Raw genomic sequence first — 18,291 nt, 5'->3', positions numbered from 1 at the left:
AAAGAATCAGATTACAGAAGGTAAGGTGGGTGGCTCCTAACAGGAACATTCAGCTATTTTAAGTCTGCCCAGACTGCAATTGTTAATGCAGTTAACAATGCAAAAATATACATAAAAGAAAAATTATTCAGTCTAACAGCTCTGACCCTATCAGTTCTTTCTTACTATCAATTGCTCATGTCTTACTCATTGTACTTACTATTGGTCTGTATAAATGGCAGAATTGCACCTAGTATTAAACAGGGAAGCTCATAGGTAAATTTGCAGAGGGAGTGGGATAATGTTTTACCAATTTCTAGCTGTTCCTATAATAGTTCTGATAGGGGAAAATATAATTCTATTGTCCACCATTTCTTTCTGCATAGCTTTCTTAATGAAAATGGGGAATAACAAAAATATATCAACTGCCTATTGCATGAAAACCTCCTCCAAAATAAGTTCATTCGTTCATTTGTTTATTTTGTCAATTATGTCGTTATATTTTGAAAGCGAGGTGGAAGGAAAGCCTTCAATTGAATTAACTGGTTGCTGGACCAGCTGTATGACTCTGCTTGCATAGCAGGACTGTTGAATCCTTGGTGTTTATTCACTAGTGTGGAAGTGGAACTTTGTGGCAGGTTGTAGTCAAATAGAAGCACCCATTGCAAAAGCTTTTTCAGAAAAATTACAAATGACCTCCTACTATAGAACAGAGTTTCAGAATTTTGCTATTTCTTTTATGGATATCCACTTCTGTTGCTTAAGTTACTTGGACATTGCAGAATGTGCACTTCAAAAGAATTTGCAGATTGTGTATTTCAGTATGAAAGATAATACTAAAGAAACTTGTATTTTTTCCTTCTGAAATCTAATTTAAATAATGTAGGATTACATATGCGCAACTTAAGTCATAGCAAATTGTTGATCATAGCAAATTTTCATTATGGTTCTAGAGTTGAAGCCTAAAAGATGGCGGTTATCGGCTTTTGAAACATTGGACTTTTGCTTTTTCTGAAAAAGACTGCTACAGTCTTCTGTCACAACTTTTAGATCTTTATTCTTGTATCACAACTTTAGATGTTTAGGAAATGGGTGTCTGGTTCAAAATATGGTAGAGAGGACTCCTTAACCCTCGCTTGTGCTTACAATTCACTTCCTTATGGCTCCTAAGCACAGGAGGATTATTTCAACTCTAGTTCTGATATTTTTTTCCCTCCAGGTGACATAATTGCACAGTAAGAAGTCAAGGTACCAGCAAAAGGTCTGAGATAGGACTGGAATGAGTCAATGGACAGAATTTGATAGCTCATGAAAAGTGGTAGCCAATTAGTACTTTCCACCTAAGACCCCTTTTAACTATTTCCTTTGCACCATTTCTTTTTGTAACCCATTCACCTAAACCAATTTCAAAACAACTGTCTCCAGCTGCTCTTCAAACTACCCCCCACAATTACTTCAAGCTACTTAGAACAACTACTCCTATTACTCCAAGGAAACATAGTTAGACTTTAGTAGCACAATGCATAAAGAATTCTACAAAGGAATCGAGATATTTGTTGTTAAGGTGTTTGTATTGGGTCCTAATTTTTATTTTTATTTTTTTAGAAAAGGGAAAATCTGTGTATATGTTTTACTGCAATTGGGAATTGACCCTTTAAACTAGCCTGCAAATTTCTTGGTATAACAGTAGGTTTTATTGCAATTATGAACCAATGTAACATTAAGCCTCATAATAACATTTCCTTTTGAAGTGGTGGGATGCAATGTAATAACAATATGTTCTGCTATCCTTCCTTCTGTCCCTCAAGCTAGATTCATGACTAATTCATGAGATTTTTTTGAGGGCAAAGTCTGAAATAATGGGTTCAATTTCATCCAGGGGAGCGATAAAACTTTTTGCAAGGCGATGTGATATTTGTGGTGTTAACTGTCTAAGTGATTTTTATTGATGATGACAGATGGTTCTGTGGTGATGCACTCAGAGTCACGCCTAATATGTTCAGAATAAGTCTTCTGGAAGGCTGTACATCTGTTTTTAAGATCTTTTGCTAAAATATTTAAATCAAGGTCATTGTTTATATTTGATTTCTAAGCAGCTTTTAGCTATTGGCCTGCCATTTTATACATTTAAAGATGAATCTGCTTGTAACTTCAAGGGCTGCAAATGGAAAGTTATAATAGGTAGCAGGTGTTAGGAAAGGCAATTATGCATTAGGTGCTTTGCTCAATTTCCAAAACTGTCCAAGACTATCCATTTGAAATGCTTTATACCCTAGTTTTATCTCTGAACTATGATGAATTCTCAGATCTAAAGGGAATATGCATTTTCCTTTAATGAACTGAATGCTTAAGCCTATTTGATTTAATTTAAAAGAGCCTAGGCAAACGGTACTGAAAAACAATGTGAAAACAGGAAATATCAAGAATAAATTTAGATCTTTGGCACAGTTTGCTATTTTATTTCCATTTCTTAGAGTGAGAAAAACTTTGATACAGCTTGTATAGAGAGAATGGTATTTAGGCCTTGGCATAAAGGATTATTCAAAGTTTCTCCTGAAGTTTTGCTCAGTTTCTTTGACTTTTGCCAGATGGTGTTGGATTAAGACTGAAAAGAATGGTTTCTTCTTTTTCCTGCTCCCAGGAACATAAAAGATATACTAGTTCAGATCAAAAATCCATTTTAAGCCATCTTACATAGTCACCTTGAAATTCTGAAAATTATGCTTTTCTTTTGCCCTGAATCTCCTGTCAGTTTTGTTGGGTGTAACAGTAGTTAAAAGCTCTGTTTCTCTGTGGTTTGGATAGATTATTGTCTGTTTTCATGCAATCCCTTTAGCAATGGCCTAATTCTTCTCCAAGTCTTTGCCTTATACTCTAGAGAGGTGTTAAGTTCCATTTGAATTGGGTCATCTACAGATATCATGTTATAATTGGGTCAGGCATTAGGATAGGAACCCAATGTTGTATGAACTAGGAACCCAATGGTTAGGTTAAAGGAGGAATTAATTTTAGACTCAGATAGCCTCATGAAACTAAGACTTACTGTGTGTTACAGAAAAGTCCAAGATAGTTAAATGTTCTTGCAAAGAGGCAGATTCCTAGAGCAGTCCTTTTTTTTTATTCCCCATCTTCTTTCTGCAACAATGGTTGTGATTCTGATGAAACATTAGGAATTTTTTTTCCCATTTTGAATTGTTTATGAGATGTGACTTTTGAGTAAGACATGCTCTTTTTTTACTGTAGAAGAGAACATCCTTCTGTTATATAATTTCCTGGACATAACTTGATTATGAATGTATTGTCATATTGATCACTCCTGATTCTAGAAACTTTAATAATGATCTTTCCCAGCAAGCTCATGTTGATAGGTTGGGGATTAATAACAGACCCTTTAGATATTTCCTCCCAAAACTACATTCCGTAGTTTTTCTTACCAGGGAAGAATGCAGCCAAAATGCAGTGCAAAATAGGGAAGATGGTATAGAACAAGGCCCGGGGGCCGGATCTGGCCCATGAGGTGCTTAGATCTGGCCTGTGAGGCCACCCTGAAAACAATGAAGGACCGGCCCATAGTGTCTCTGCTAGCGAAAATGGAGCTCGGAAGGGCTACCTGCGGCCCTCCCAAGTTCCGTTTTTGGTGACAGAGGGTTGCAGGAGGCCATTGCAGCCAAAAACGGAGCTCGGGAGCCCATTTTCGCTGGTAGAGCGCTCAGGCCACCATAGACGCCCCCGGCATGAGTGACGTCAAGCTGGCCACGCCCACCCCCAGCCCCCTGAAGTCAAACACAACCCTGATGTGACCCTCAATGAAATGGAGTTTGACACTCCTGGTATAGAATGATGCATTGTTTCAGAAATCATCAAAGCTAAGAAGAACTTATTTATGAAGGCCATTGACTCTCCCCTAGCAAAACCTGCCCATGAAGAAAAATCACAGCGGTTTTCTTCCCTAAAGTTGAAGCCGGGAGGTTTCCTTGATGCTCAATAACAAAGCTTATTGGCGGATATTATGCTTTTTATATACTCACATAAGCTTGTGATCCTTGGATAGCGTAGTTTTGTTTATTCCTATTTTCTCTACACAAGTCAAAAGGCTTTTATTTGGAATCTGATTCGCTAATTAATCGTGACAATTACATGTTAAAAATGAGGAAAACAACAAAAACATTTTCTGATCAGTATTGAGTTATCTACTCAAATGTATTTTTATGTTGAATATATATATGCTTTATTTTAACAGTCTGAACCCGAAGGTTTTTCCCACTTCCATCTGTATGTCTGTGCTGCCTTCCTTGTCAGGTGGAAAAAGGACATCCTTGAAGAGAAAGACTTCCAAGTAAGTAAAACATTATTTTTATTTTTACTAAAAAAGGATATTTTAATTTTTTTTAAAAAAAATACCTTCACTAGTTGAAAAAGACTTCCATTTTTACCGGGTTTCAACAGCCTTGCATACATTTTGGATGCTTTTCTGTATTTCTCTTGCTGAGTTTAAAATGAAAGGAAAGTACAAAGTTGCAGCTGAATATTTTTCCAATTGTCCTTCTCCTTGTGTTGGATGAGGCAACATCAAGATGGTGTGAAAAAACAAAAATATGTCTACTAGGAGCAGGAAAACTTCATTTGATACAATTCCAGCACATCAACTTTCATGTCGAAAAAAAATTAAGCGGAAGGAAGACAGTTTTGATAATTGGTAAAAACTAATTAACCTGGCCATATGGGAAGATAAAGGAAAAACGATCTAATTATGTTTAAATGGAGCCCAGAGAGTGATCTGCCCCATGTAGGCAGAGAATGCCTGTTTTCATTGTCCTGAAGTATCTATATTTCTCCATGGACATGAGGAGGAGGAATGTTGAAATACAATTTTATAATAACTACTTTCTATCTTATACTTGTTCTTTTTGTCCCTTGATCTGTCAAAAAGTTCTTTATGCAACCATGCTGGTTTCATTTGGGATCTATTTCCCCCCCCCCCGCCGCCATACTGTGTTTGATTGGCTTTAATAATATTTTTTCAGAGTTTCCTAAGCATCTTCAGTTGTTTTTCCCTTTAAGATTTATCTCCATGGAATCCTTCCTAATTTATGTCTTAGTTTGTCGAAGTCAGCTCTCTTGGAGTCTAGAACACTAGTTTGATTTTGTTCAATTGTTTCTGCCTGCATTATGTTGAGTACTATGACCGTATCCTAGTGCGACAGAGTCACTTACAAAGTTCGCGCAACCTCCACCTGTCCTATCATTTGATCCCTGTTAGTAAGAGTTAAAGGCAGTATAGCTGACCCTTTATTTCCCTCCTTTACCATTTGGCTGACAAAGTTGTCAGCTAGGCACAACAGGAGCCTGGTGCAGATTTTGTTTCTCAGTTGATGTCAGGGTAGTTAAAGTCCCTCATTGCTACAGTGTTTCTTGCACACCTTATTTAACTGACTAGCAAATAGTTCATCTGTTTCCTCTGCCTGGTTGGGCATACCTGTAGAATATACCTGTAGCAATTTTTCTTCTAATGTTCACCCAAATGCATTCAAGAGGGCTTTTATCCCTGGTATTTGTACTTCTGTAGACATGTAGTGATTCCTTACATACAAAGCAACTCCTTCTCCTCCTCTTGTTGGGTCAGTTTCTTTTATATCCTTCTAGCAATAAGTTCCACTCAAGGGTTCCATCCCACCAAATGTTGGTAATGATGCAATATCATGCCTGCTCTCATGTATTAGGATTTCAAGTTTTTCCTGTTTGTTCCCAAAACTCTTGAGCATTAGCATACTGGCATTTGAGCGCATTATGACTAACCCCGTGTTTGCTTCCTACGTCACCTGTTTTATATCTGAGTCCCACTTCCTTCTCAACACTTCCTTTTTTAATTGTCTGATTTATTGTGTTGTGGTTTGTGCTTGGGGTTTGGCCTTAAAGATGGGTCACCCACTCCTTCCATTTCTAATCTAAAGCCCTGCTGATGAGTTGAGCCAGTTGTTTTTCCAAACATTCTTCCCAGTCCTTGTGAGAGCAAAGCTGTGATAGCTTTGCTTTCCCACCCTCACAGTAGAGAGGAAACCCTGTGAAAGGGAAAGAGGTGGGATCAGTGCAGGGCAGTAAATGTTCTGACCAAGGCTTCCGAGACAGTAATTACGCACACACTTATTTTAAAAACAAGTCTTTTATTGCAACACTGGGAATTGTTTTCATTCCCAGCGAGTAACGAATTTCAAACAGTCCCTCAAGATAAGCACCCACCTTTCTTCTTGTGAAGTGCTGCCAATAACAGAAGTGTCAAATGAACTAGAAAAGAAACTAACCGAAGTACAAAGAGCTTCAAGAATGAATCTGAACCGAGCAAACGACTTTGCTTCCTGCAAAGGTTTCGTCATCATTGCCTGCCCTTTATACCTGATGGGAGGGGCAATCATCTCCCAGCCTTACTCCCGAATCACCCCTTTTTGTTTCAGCTGCTCTCGACTTCTAGCAGCTCTGTGCACATGCGCACTGGGAACAGGGTCCTCTACCTCGCTGCTGCCAGACTCCAGAGGCTCCGGAGGCAGCATCCCACTCCCAGATAGTCCTGGCCCCATCTCTGTATTGGACACAGGACCCTCGTCCGAGTCCTCTCCAGACTCCTTGACTAGTCCCCGTTCTTCCCCACTGTCTGATTCTGTTGCCAGCTGCACCGGCTGCCTGCAAACCACAACCGTGAGGCTGGACCAGTTCTGGTAGCAATGGGATCTGGGAGTGAGTGCATTGTTCCTTGCTGGCTTTCGTCCAAATGCTCAGCCTCTCAACTCAACTCAACAGAAACTTCCAGTTGTCATCCTGGAGCCATCACTATGGCCACCTAGGTTTATTCTCTCGCCTGTGTTTTCAACAGTGCCAAGCTTTTAATTCCAACACTGCGTTTTAAATTCTTCATCTATCCTTAAGTTGATGCCGTAGCACTTAGACTTATATACTGCTTCACAGTGCTTTACAGCCCCCTCTAGGCAGTTTACAGCGTCCCCTGTAATCTCCTTTTACCGACCTTGGAAGATGGAAGGCTGAGTCAACCTTGAGCCCAGTGAGGATCGAACTGCTGAACTGCAGGCAGCCGACAGTCAGCCGAAGGAGCCTCCAGTACAAGAATAGGAGAAGAACAGGCTATACCTCATGACCACGAGTAAGAAGAGTTTGGAATCCAGATAGCAACTCAAAGCTATTTAGTTTATAATGTATTTTTCCATCATTAGCCATAGTTCCAATGGTCTGTCAGGGTGCAGGATGTCAGGGTTGACCCATGTAGCTGTTAAGCACAATTAGCTCTAAGGTTCTTGATAGAAAAATGTTTTTTTAAAAACTCTTATCTAGCAACTTTGTGGAATATATGTGACTGCTGTAAGTGAACTGTTGCCTTTTGTGCCTTAAAGTTGCCTTCAGGGAAGATGCAAAGCCTGCATTAACATTTTATTATATTAACTTTATGTCATCTACCCTTTCAGAGGCTAGAATTCTCTTTCTACGCCAATTAAATGGGCTCATTTAAAAGATTGTTTTATGTGTCAGCATTTGCAGTGTAAAAGTGCATTGTGAAACTGCAAAAGCATATTTTTGACTGGTTATATTCTTAGTTGGTATGTTTCTAAAGTACACCGAAAGGCCTGCCAAGGACTGATTGGATGTATTTTATCGATTTGTTTAAATGCTGCCATTATTATTCACTACAGGCAGGTAGCTAATTGGATAATCACTGTAACATAGCAACCCAAGAAGCATATCGCCAACGTATTAGTTTATTTTCCTTCTAAAGAGCTGCAGTTATAGCAATTTTGGGGTGAAAAGGTGGCTTGGAAAAAAAAAACCAGAGGGGTTGAAAAGGAGAAAAGTTATATAGTCTAATATTCACCTCAGGGCGTTCAGATCATTCTGCTAACCCTGCTTTGTGCAAGATTTTATTTTCAATCCCACTCTGTTTCAATGTTTGTGATCCTCACATTTTAATCCCAAGCGTACATTTAGTATGTAATGCTACCGTTCAGCAGTATAATAAAATGCAGATCCCATAGATTCTCTTTGAAAGTCCAATATTTTAATATGATTAGGTCAATGCTGTTACCTTTGCAGTGTCATTGATCAGCTCTTGGAATTTGCCTCAGGAATGCTTTCTGGGTGTCTGAAATGAGCATATGCGTAATTAAATGCGTGGTAACCAAAAGGATTTGTTACTATTAATGCTCGTTTTTTTTTAATTGAAATAACATGTTTAATATGGGTTAATGTCCCTTAGATGATTGTATTCACTGAAGGTTTTTGTGGTATTTGAATGTAGACTAAAGAGGCCGCAAGGTAAAATGAGGTCAAATAGATGTCTTGGAGGAAGAAGTGAGGTGACCAGGAGATCCTCAAAGAATATACCAGTGCCCTCATTTAGCGACTGCCTTGTTTAGCAACCATTTGCAATTATAGTGACAAAAAAGTAAGTTTGTCACCATTGTCCACATTTGCGACATTTTTCTATAAACCATAGGAAAGCTGAAGTGAGATCATAAGCACCGTTGCCGTTTTACTTAGTGCATGCTTCGCTTAACAACCAAATAGCTGGTCTAAACTGTAGTTGCTAAACAGGGACTGTGTATTTTGATCTTATAATCTGTTTTGGTATATATAGCTGCAGCTGAATTTTTCTGATTCCCATTTCTCATTTGTACGCATTTATAACAGATCGAGGCATTTGGGTCATTTGTGGCTCAGCTGTCAAATTTTTCTCAAGTGAAAGGTGATATAATTCTTGTCTCAGAAAAGAGAGGGTTATCTGTATAGAGAATTTTTTTGTCGAAAGCGCACACACGATTCCTTGGTGATCAATTGTGCTGTAGTATGAAATGTCAAATCATTTCATTATCTTTTCGTCCATCAGCATATGACTATTAGCAAATGAAATTGTTAAAACGCTAATATTTGAAAGGCCCGGGAATGTTAAATATTTTTACTTGCTTTTCTTAAAAACTAGTTTTTGGGTGTAGGTGTCACATTTGTTACATGATCTACAGGCATACCTTGTCTTATTGTGCTTTGCAAACTGTGCTTTTTTTCTTTGCAAGACCCTTTACCAGCAAAAAGGTTATGACTTGCTGAAAGTTTGGGTGATGATTACCAATTTTGTTGATAAAGTGTTTTTTTTAAATTAAAGTATATAAGATTTTTTTTAGATATAATGCTATTGCACGCTTAATAGACTACAGTAGAGTAAACTTAACTTTCATATACACTGGAAAGCCAAAAAATTCATGTGGCTTGCTTTATTGGAATATTTGCTTTATTGCTGTGGTCTGCAACCGAACCCACAAATGAGCAATGACTATATTGTCTTTTTATATGTTTCTGCAGTACTATTGTACCCTTTTCTATGTTTTCTCTGTTGGCTTTGCTGATTTTTTTTGCCACCTCAGATATTGTCTTTCTTCAAACCTTGCCTGTTCCACCACAGACTTGCTTTCTCTACTTGTTCACATAATCAGTGAAATATCTACTTGTTCACATAATCAGTGAAATATCATGATACAATAAAATAAAATCCTGCAGTAAAATATCAATTGTTAAAATGTAAAGCAAAAGGAAAAAAGGAAAAATAATAAAGCTCTAGTCTCTATTTATTTATTAATTTTTAATAACAGGCGGACAGGCGTCACAAAACGTGTTTTGAGTTAACAGAAGTTTTACATCACTAAGAACAGTGGGCCCCCAACCTTTTGGGGATGAGAGACCGGTTCCATGGAGAAAGGTTTTTCCGTGGACTGGAGGGGTGTGGTTTTGCATACTGCCTGCATTCTGCCAATTGGGCTTCACTTGGTTGTATGGACTGGTTGCTGGGATGCCGTGAATTGATCCAGTCCCCAGACCCCGGGGGGTTGGGAATCCCTGCCTAAGAAGATTCAATCAAAATACAGTACTATAAGAATGTCATGTCAGTTTCTGCCTACAGAAGATTTTCTCTTTTTACTAACAGATTTAACAGATAATCAGAGTTGGAAGGGACCTTGTAGGTCATCTGGCCCAAGTGAGAGACCCTCTAGTTTCACCCTCTACCTTTTGGACAACAAAGTTGTCAGCTAGGTTGGTTAGGGACTTATTTGATTTCTCACTTGGTGCAGAATTAGTTTTCCAATTGATATCAGGATAATTGAAGTCTCCCATTACTATTGTTGTGTGTTTCCTGCATATGTTTGTTAGTTGGCTGGCAAAAAGGACATCTATATTTTCTGCTTGACTGGGTGGCCTATAATATACACCTATGGCCATGTCATTCTTTTTTTTCTTTTATATTGACCCATATGCATTCTAGGAGGTTTTCATCTTTGGTTTCATGCATTTCTGTAGCAATATAGTGGTCCTTTACATGCAATGCAACTCCACCTCCTCTTTTATGGAGTCTGGTTTTTTTTTTTTTAATAGTTTGTATCCTTCCACCAGTATGTTCCAGTCATGGGTTTCATCCCACCAAGTTTCTGTTATTCCAACTATATCATATTTACCTTCATGTATTCATAGTTCCAGTTCACCCTGTTTGTTGCCCAGACTTTGTGCATTTGTATATAGGCACTTGAGATCTTTATGTCTGACACTGTGTTTCCTGTCTACATAACCTGTGTTGTGCCTGCCTGCCCCTACTTTCTTGCCACCTGTTTGATTAGTGCACATGGTATGGCACTCACTATTAAATGCTTGGTTTTAGTTGGCATCAAGGTTGATAATCTTACCTGCACAAACATCTATTTTGCATGCACTGGTATCCTTATCAGTTTTAGGTTGCTGGGGACAGAGATGTTCTGAATCCATTAATTCTCTGTCCCCACTGTTCAGTTTAAATGTTTACCCAGGAAATCTGTGAATTTAATGCCAAGTAACTCAGTCCCTTTCTTTGATGGATGCAAACCATCTCTTTTGTACAGTTTTACATTGGACCAGCTGCAGACATCATGACTAATAAAACCAAAGCCTTCCCTTTTACACCACTCCTTTAGCCACACATTAATTGAATGATGGGGAGGTTAATACATCTTTTTTTAAAAAAAAAATCTACCAAAGTGATGTTCTAGAATGCTTTTTGATAGCTTTCTCTTCTTTCTCAGTACCTCTTTTCTCCACAACTCTTTCTCCTCGTTCTCTGTTAAGAGATCAGCAGGGGTGTCAAACTTGATTTCATTGAGGATCGCATTAGTGTTGTGTTTGACCTTGGGGGGACCAGAGTGGGTGTGGCCAGGGTAGGCGTGGCTAGCTCGAGATCACTCATGTCAGGAGCGCCTGTGATTGCCCAAACGCTCTGCCAGAGAAAACAGGCTCCTGATCTCTATTTTTGGCTGCGACGGCTTCCTACAACCCTCTGCCCGTGAAAATGGAGCTCCGGAGAGCCTCCCACAGCCCTCCCAAGATCCGTTTTCACTGGCAGAGGCACCACGGGTTGGTCCTTTGCTGTTTCCAGGACTGTCCCTGGGCTTTGAGTTTGCCCTGGATTAGAGGGTTTTTTTCCTCTTTATTCTTTTGCCTTACTAGTGTACATAGAGGCCAATAGGCAAGTTGGTGGCATTAATCATAGGCAGAGTTTTCCATATTTTTAGTCAGATTTATTAAATCTGCAAGTGCAGACTTTTACAGCTATTTGAACATATGCAAACAACTAGCCTGTTCAGAAATGAATGGTCGGTTTCTCTCTGTTCTAACACTACTGCAAACTGCAAAATTATTTTAGTGTACAAGTGGAATATATTCCAGAAACTGCCTTCATATTCCTTGACATGTCTGTGAAGCTTGATTGTCTAGCTTGGTTGTCAGAATGATAATTTAAATTCACTGGGCAAACAAGTAGCTGCTAACATTCCCATTTTCTGCGAGAATGCTTATCTTTGCTGCATCATGGGAAGGATGTTAGAAGAAAGTCTTGTTACTGATATATATGAGGGAATTTTAGTTAAAAATCGAAAATAGTTCACATGGTTATATTCAATGCTTCAATAAATCTTCCTGAAGAGAAAGAACATGCTTAGAAAAGAATCACTTGGTTCATGTAAATACAAGTTTCTGACTCTGACTCTTAGAATTTTATTCCTCAAATATTTTTAATGTGCTTCTGCACACTTTTGTAGTGCCTCTGAACATTTCAAACCTCTCTTTTGTTAGACCTATTTTTGTTATCTAGCAACCATAGATTATACCTATGTAGTATAAATCGGTGTTTATATTACAGCTAACATCCATATTGTTTTTGTCTATTGTATTTCAGGCTATTCAGTTGTTAATGGTTTTGAATCCATCTTTCCTATTTCTAACATTTCTTGAGGCCCCAGCTGCAGAGACAACAGGATTTCAGTTTTTGGAGATGGTAGAATGCCTGTTATGAATCTCTATATCCGATTCTCTTTGCTGTGTTCCTGATACATGAGTGAAGAATATCAGGTTCATGGAAATTATTTTGAAGACGCTGTGATACAGATACTCAAAAAGTTATGAAGAGCCATTTAAAATAATTAAGATAGGCCAGCATCCCTGTAAAACAGGTGTGTCAAACTCAAGGATCTGGCCTGCGGGGTGCTTAGAACTGGCCCATGGGTCCGCCCTGGAAACAGTGAAGGACTGGCCAGTGAAAATGGAGCACAGGAGGGCTGCACGCAACCCTTCCAGGCTCCATTTTTGGCTGTGACAGCCTCCTGCCGACCTCTGCCAGCGAAAACAGAGCCCGGGAAGGCCTCCCTGAGCTCCGTTTTTGCTGGCAGAGGGCTGCAGGAGGCCATCACAGCTGAAAACAGAGTCTCAACATGTGACGTCGAGCTGGCCATGTCCACCCTGGCCCCCCAAGGTCAAATGGCCCTCAATGAAATCGAGTTTGACACCCCTGCTGTAAACATGAAACAAAACATCTTTACTTTTATATAATTCTATAAAGTCTGCTCTAATGTGAGCAAGAATAATAACTTATAGCTTCATATTCAGAGATAGAAAGGCCTATGAAACCATAATCCTTGGGGTTTCGGTTTGTCGGCCAGAGCGGTAGGGATTCGCGGCTGCGCGATCCCTGCCGCGCCAGTCGTTTTGGGGCTCCGACCCGGACGGGTGCGGAGCAAGGCTGCCCTGCAGGGGTAGCTGAAGGTAAGGGGATCCGGAGGAAGGGTTTGGGGTGTTGCAGACCCCTCCCTGGCCGGCAGAACCCCCTGTTACCAGGACGGTGCAGCGGCGGTCCGTAATGGCCGCCACAAAGAAGTTGACAGCCGGGCAAGTATGCGCAGGAGGAAGAAGAGAAAGTTATTGAAAGTAAAAGTTCTTCTTGGTCGACCCAGGGCTTTGAGATTTATCTAATTTAATTCCTGGAAAAGATGGTTTTCTGATGATTTCTTCCACAAGAGAAAAAAAGCGGCTATTTTGAGGTGCTGAAGGGAAAGTTTACTCTCCCTCCCGACGGAATTAAGCCGGAAGGGAGAGGATAAAGAAAATATATAAATTTGGATCTTGTTGGAGGAGATGCCTTGAAGACTTGAGGAAAGAAATACAATCTTAATAAGGCTTTAAAATATAGACTTGGATTCTTTTTTTCTATTTGTTTGATACCACCCTGGAAGAGGAAGGGGGAATTTTGGCTTGCTTGGATTTATTGAGAATTGTGGATTTTGGGATTGTTTTGCCTTTCTCTCGGAATATTTGGTTGGTGTAAGAAGAAAGAGGAATAAAGAAAAGAAAAGATTTATTTATAATGGCTTTCCTTTTGAAGACCTGAGGGATGAATATGAGCAAACAAAAGCAATCTGCAAAGATGGCATGGAAAAAGCTTTTCTATTTCTAGAAATGGCGCTGGTCAATTACCAACAGACAATGGAACAGATGGAAACGGAAGAAGAACAACAAGGAAGAGACGAAGACGCCATCTTCATTGAATCCCAAAACTTATCTAAGGAAGAAGGAAGGAAGAGAGCAAGGAAAATGAAGGACTTAAGATCTAAAAAACATTTGAGAAAGAGAAAAATATGATGCAAAGTAAATATAATGATAACAAACAAGAGAAAAAGGGAACGCAACAGAGAAGGGATCCCAGCAAGGCAGAGGTTAGAAGAAGAAGGGGGTAGGAAGATTTGGTGGGGGAAGAAAGAAAGGGAAAGGCGGAGAAAAGCCTCAAAGCTTTAAAATTGGATGGGAGAAGAGGGATTTTTTTAGAGACAAAGGATGAAATATAATTTTCTGTAAGAAAGATTCTGCTAAGGTACAGAAGATGGTATTGTAACATTTATATTTGAAATAGTAAATTAGAATGGTTTAAGATTTAATAAGAAATTAAAATGTTGAAGTTTTTATTAATGATTGATTTTTAAAATGTAATAAAATATCGAAGGAAAGGAGGATACAATGTATTTAAACATTTTTGGTGGATAGAATGTACCAAGCAGAACCAAATTGGGTATTTGTTATGTTGAATGTTAATTTTACTAACTTAGGGGAGGATAGAAAGGCATCATACTCTGATTAGTGATTTCAGGAGAAATTTTTCTTTTATTATAAGAAGAGATAGAGGGATAAATGAATGGGCAAAAGATACAAATTTAATGATTTAATTAAGATGGATTAAATAAGATAGAAATGTGAAGAGTGATATGTGCTATTATTTTAGCCCATGCAAAGAGAGGTAACTGGGGCCAAGGTACTTTACTAAAAGATTTTTTTTATGTTTGTTTGTGTTTGTTTGTGTTTTATGAGAATATTGGGGAAATTATTGTAGAAAGACAGGGAAAGATTCAATATGTAATGATTTGTTTGTTGTTGAAACTTTTAATAAAACTTGTTTTAAAAAAAAAAAAAAGAAACCATAATCCTTGAGAGAAATATATTAAACTTATAATATTTTTATCTTGATAGAACTGTTTCTAATTGTCTTAGACTGGGGTATAAGGAAGCAAGCACTATTTGTTCTGATAGGTAGTTTATCTCCCACTTTTCTTCACTTGTGTTGAACACAACAGAACTCCCATCACCCATTAATGTGATAGCAATATAAATGTTCAAGAAGAAGAACATGAATTATCAGCATGACTCAGCAGGAGAACAATTTTGCCCTGCCAACTTGGACTACAGTCCTATCATCGGGGAACCTGCAGAAATAAACGAACTGGTGTTGTATTTGGAAGGATTCCAGTTATCCTAAATGGACTGGATCCATGGTCTGCTGATGATGTAGGCATGCTATCATTTTTTTCCCCCCAGTCTTTGCAAATCCATGTTGCCGTTCCCTCTAAGCTGGCAGATTTTGTCTCCAGAAAGCAATGAATCACTTCATTCCAAGATGAACCACACACTGTTAGAAGTATCCTACGCTGCTTACTGACTTGATTTCATTTTAACCAACCTACTTCTATTCAAATATTACCTTATTTATGATGTCACCCATTCCAGGAGATGTACTACATAATGAATGGAGATGTCCTCTGGGATTGTCTTGGTGAGGGAGATCTTTAAGGCAAAAATGAAGTAAAACTAAACTACTGAGGGCAAAAATGTAACATGGGACTGCCCCCCTCCCCCCCCCCAAAAAATCTGGCTCTTCAGCTCTTCCAGTAGTGAACTCATTGCCATTGTAATCGAGAGCATGATATATTACTGAGCTAAATTGTCTAAAGCAGGGGCGTCAAACTGGTGGCCACGGGCTGGATGAGTCACATGCAGGCCACGCCCACCCCTGCTCCATGAAACGTTGCAATACGTCACTTGACGGCAACCTGACACGGCGAGCTTGGCACATGTAGCCTAAGGCTAAAGAAACGTCATAAAACGGGGCCCAAAGTCCCTTAACAAATATTTTGCTTAAAATATAAATTTTGGACTCAATGGTGGTCATAAATTGAGGACTACCTGTTGATGAGATAACTTAAATACTGAATCAATAAATAACCCATGCACAATTATAACGGTGGATAATTTACCTGTGCCACGTGTAAATCTAAAATACTATAGTTTATGAAATAAAATACACACCTCTAAGCAAGATAACTAATGTGTATTGGCTCTCAAGTGATAAATAAAATAGAAGTCATTATTCCTGTAATTCTTATTTTCATTATGGTAACACAGAATTTGGTTACTGCATAAATGGTAAAGGATTTTGATTCTTCCAAGAAGATGGTTCACATAGAAATTGTCTGGCCTTATTGGAAATTTACAAATTAGGGACAGAATGTAAGCAGATGTGATATACCTGAATAATTTACATAGTAATAACTCATGCAAAATGCCTTTCATCCCTTTGTCACCATTTCAGTAGGTGACAAAATTTATTTTCTCTGAAAAAAGAATTATTTGAGTTAAACTGCCATTTTAAAGCCTCTTCTCAGAGCTTTTGCCAGTCTCCATGAGCCTTTTTTTCAAACTACTCAGCAAATCTTGAACCTTGAATGATAAAATGATCTGGCATCTGTTCCCGGGGACTAAACTTATATTTGCAGCCAGATAAGTACTTAACTTTCCTCACCATCACAGAGCCTTCTCTTAAGCTAATGCTTCCCAAATGCCCTTGGCAGGCAGAATTATTTCTCTTAATCCCTTCTGAGGAACATGAACATCCCTTCGGAGGTCAGGATGTCTATACATGACAGTTATTGGGTTCATATAAATTCTGCGGTGCTTAAAAGTTTGTGAAATTCTTTTGAATTTTCAGCCTTTTTGCATAAATATGATTTAATCCAACCTACAGATACTTGATCCAAAGCTGCATATTTATGTAGCAATGCATATCACTGATGTTCAGCATTCTCTGATAATGTTCTTGTGAACACTGATAGTCTTAGAAGTTTGGATACTTTTGCTAAATACAAATACAAAGCTTTGGATCATTTTCCTTAATAAACAAATGAACACAGATAATTTCTACTTGTTTAACTAGGTTCTCTTTGGCTAATTTTAAGATGTGTGGCAAACACATCTCATTTTAAGCCATATTTATGCAGAAATATTGAAAATTCAATCAGGTTAAAACTTTTAAAGATCCTTAGATTTAGAATAACTATTGTCACTTTGAACGTACACTAATAGGCATACATTATAATGAAATTTCATTGCATACAGTTCTCCAAGGGTCACCACCTCTACTACATAAACACGAATAAATAAATAAATAAAAATTATACATATAGCTACATATATGACACAGAGAAACAACACAGTCTAGTTCGGATGTAAACATGTAGATGGCGAGAAAAATGAATCTTGCAAGTTTACCAGACGGGTGACATAGGGAACAAGGCTGTTACAGAATCTGGTAGTCCTGTTGGAAATACTTTGAAACCTCCTCCCAGAGGGGAGCAACAGAAACAGACTGTGAATTGGGTGTGTGGGATTTCTAACAATGCTTTGAGTTCTAAGCACATAGTGCTTATAAGTAGGATCCTGAATAACAAGAAGCGAGCTTTTTATAATCTTCTCGGCTGTCCTCACCACTCTCTGTATGGACTTTCTATCTCAGGCACTGCTGCCACCAAACCAAACAGTGTTGCAGTTTGTTAAAAAGCCTCTCAATTTGTGCCTCTGTAAAAAGTGGCCAGGACAGAAGATATGCTCTCCTCATCCGACGCAGGAAATGCTGACGCTGGTTTCCACACTTGCCCTCTTTGTATATATCTCTTTAAAAAAAACTGTCCAAGCCACCAAGAATAGCATTCCTTCTATCTTAAAAAAAAACACAAAACCACCTTTGGTAAGATAGCCATCTACTATCTATATTGTAGCTAAATTGGCTGCATGTCAAATGGCAGCTTGTAAAGTGTATCAAGAGATGATATGAGGATATCTGTAAAACTGACAACCCATTTCCCTCTGCAGTTGTGGTGTGTAAATACCGCTTTTGTGTTACTTTTGGAATCCCTGTGTATTGTATTCCTGTCTGGAGCTCTAGTTGTTATTTTAAGTTGTTGGCTTCTGACAGTCCTGAAGGGATTCATTCATACCTTCTTCTTGTTTTAAACAAGTTCAAGAGTTGTTTGCTTCTCTGTTATTTTAAGCCTCATCTGTCCATAGGATGTATCTTAGATTGCACATACTGTATTGTTCTGTCAAGCAAATGTACATATGTATAAGACCTGTGCAATAAATGGAATGAATCATTTAATGTATTGTTTCTCATCTTTTTTTTTTTTTTTTTTTTCTTAATTTAACTCTTTTAAGATGGGTTAAAACATATTAACTACCCAAAATACAATATTGGCAGATTTAATAAATCCTGCTGCTAAAAGTTCTCCGGAAGCATGAGTTCCTTAAAATGCCTCAAAAAAAAAATAAAAAAAAAAATGACTTAGCTGTTGTAATTTGACTTTGAAAGGTTGC

At 38.4% G+C, this 18,291-nt stretch overlaps 1 protein-coding gene across 2 annotated transcripts in view; it reads left to right on the top strand.

Moving 5' to 3' along the window:
* Positions 1-18,291, top strand: part of TBC1D22A (TBC1 domain family member 22A) — a 111,294-nt gene that overhangs the window by 84,993 nt on the left and 8,010 nt on the right. For both annotated transcript variants that reach the window (XM_026677657.2, XM_026677656.2), the window contains exon 12: positions 4,220-4,315. In XM_026677657.2, coding sequence (XP_026533442.1) covers positions 4,220-4,315 — 96 coding nt within the window. The remainder of the gene's footprint in view (positions 1-4,219; positions 4,316-18,291) is intronic.

The sequence above is a fragment of the Notechis scutatus genome, chromosome 6, assembly GCF_049901735.1.
Source record: "Notechis scutatus isolate UNSWTSFEM ecotype Mainland chromosome 6, rNotScu1.2, whole genome shotgun sequence".
In the NCBI taxonomy this organism is placed as follows: Eukaryota; Metazoa; Chordata; class Lepidosauria; order Squamata; family Elapidae; genus Notechis; species Notechis scutatus.
Note: the sequence above shows the minus strand (reverse complement) of the source record. Positions and strands in the feature narration are given on the sequence as shown.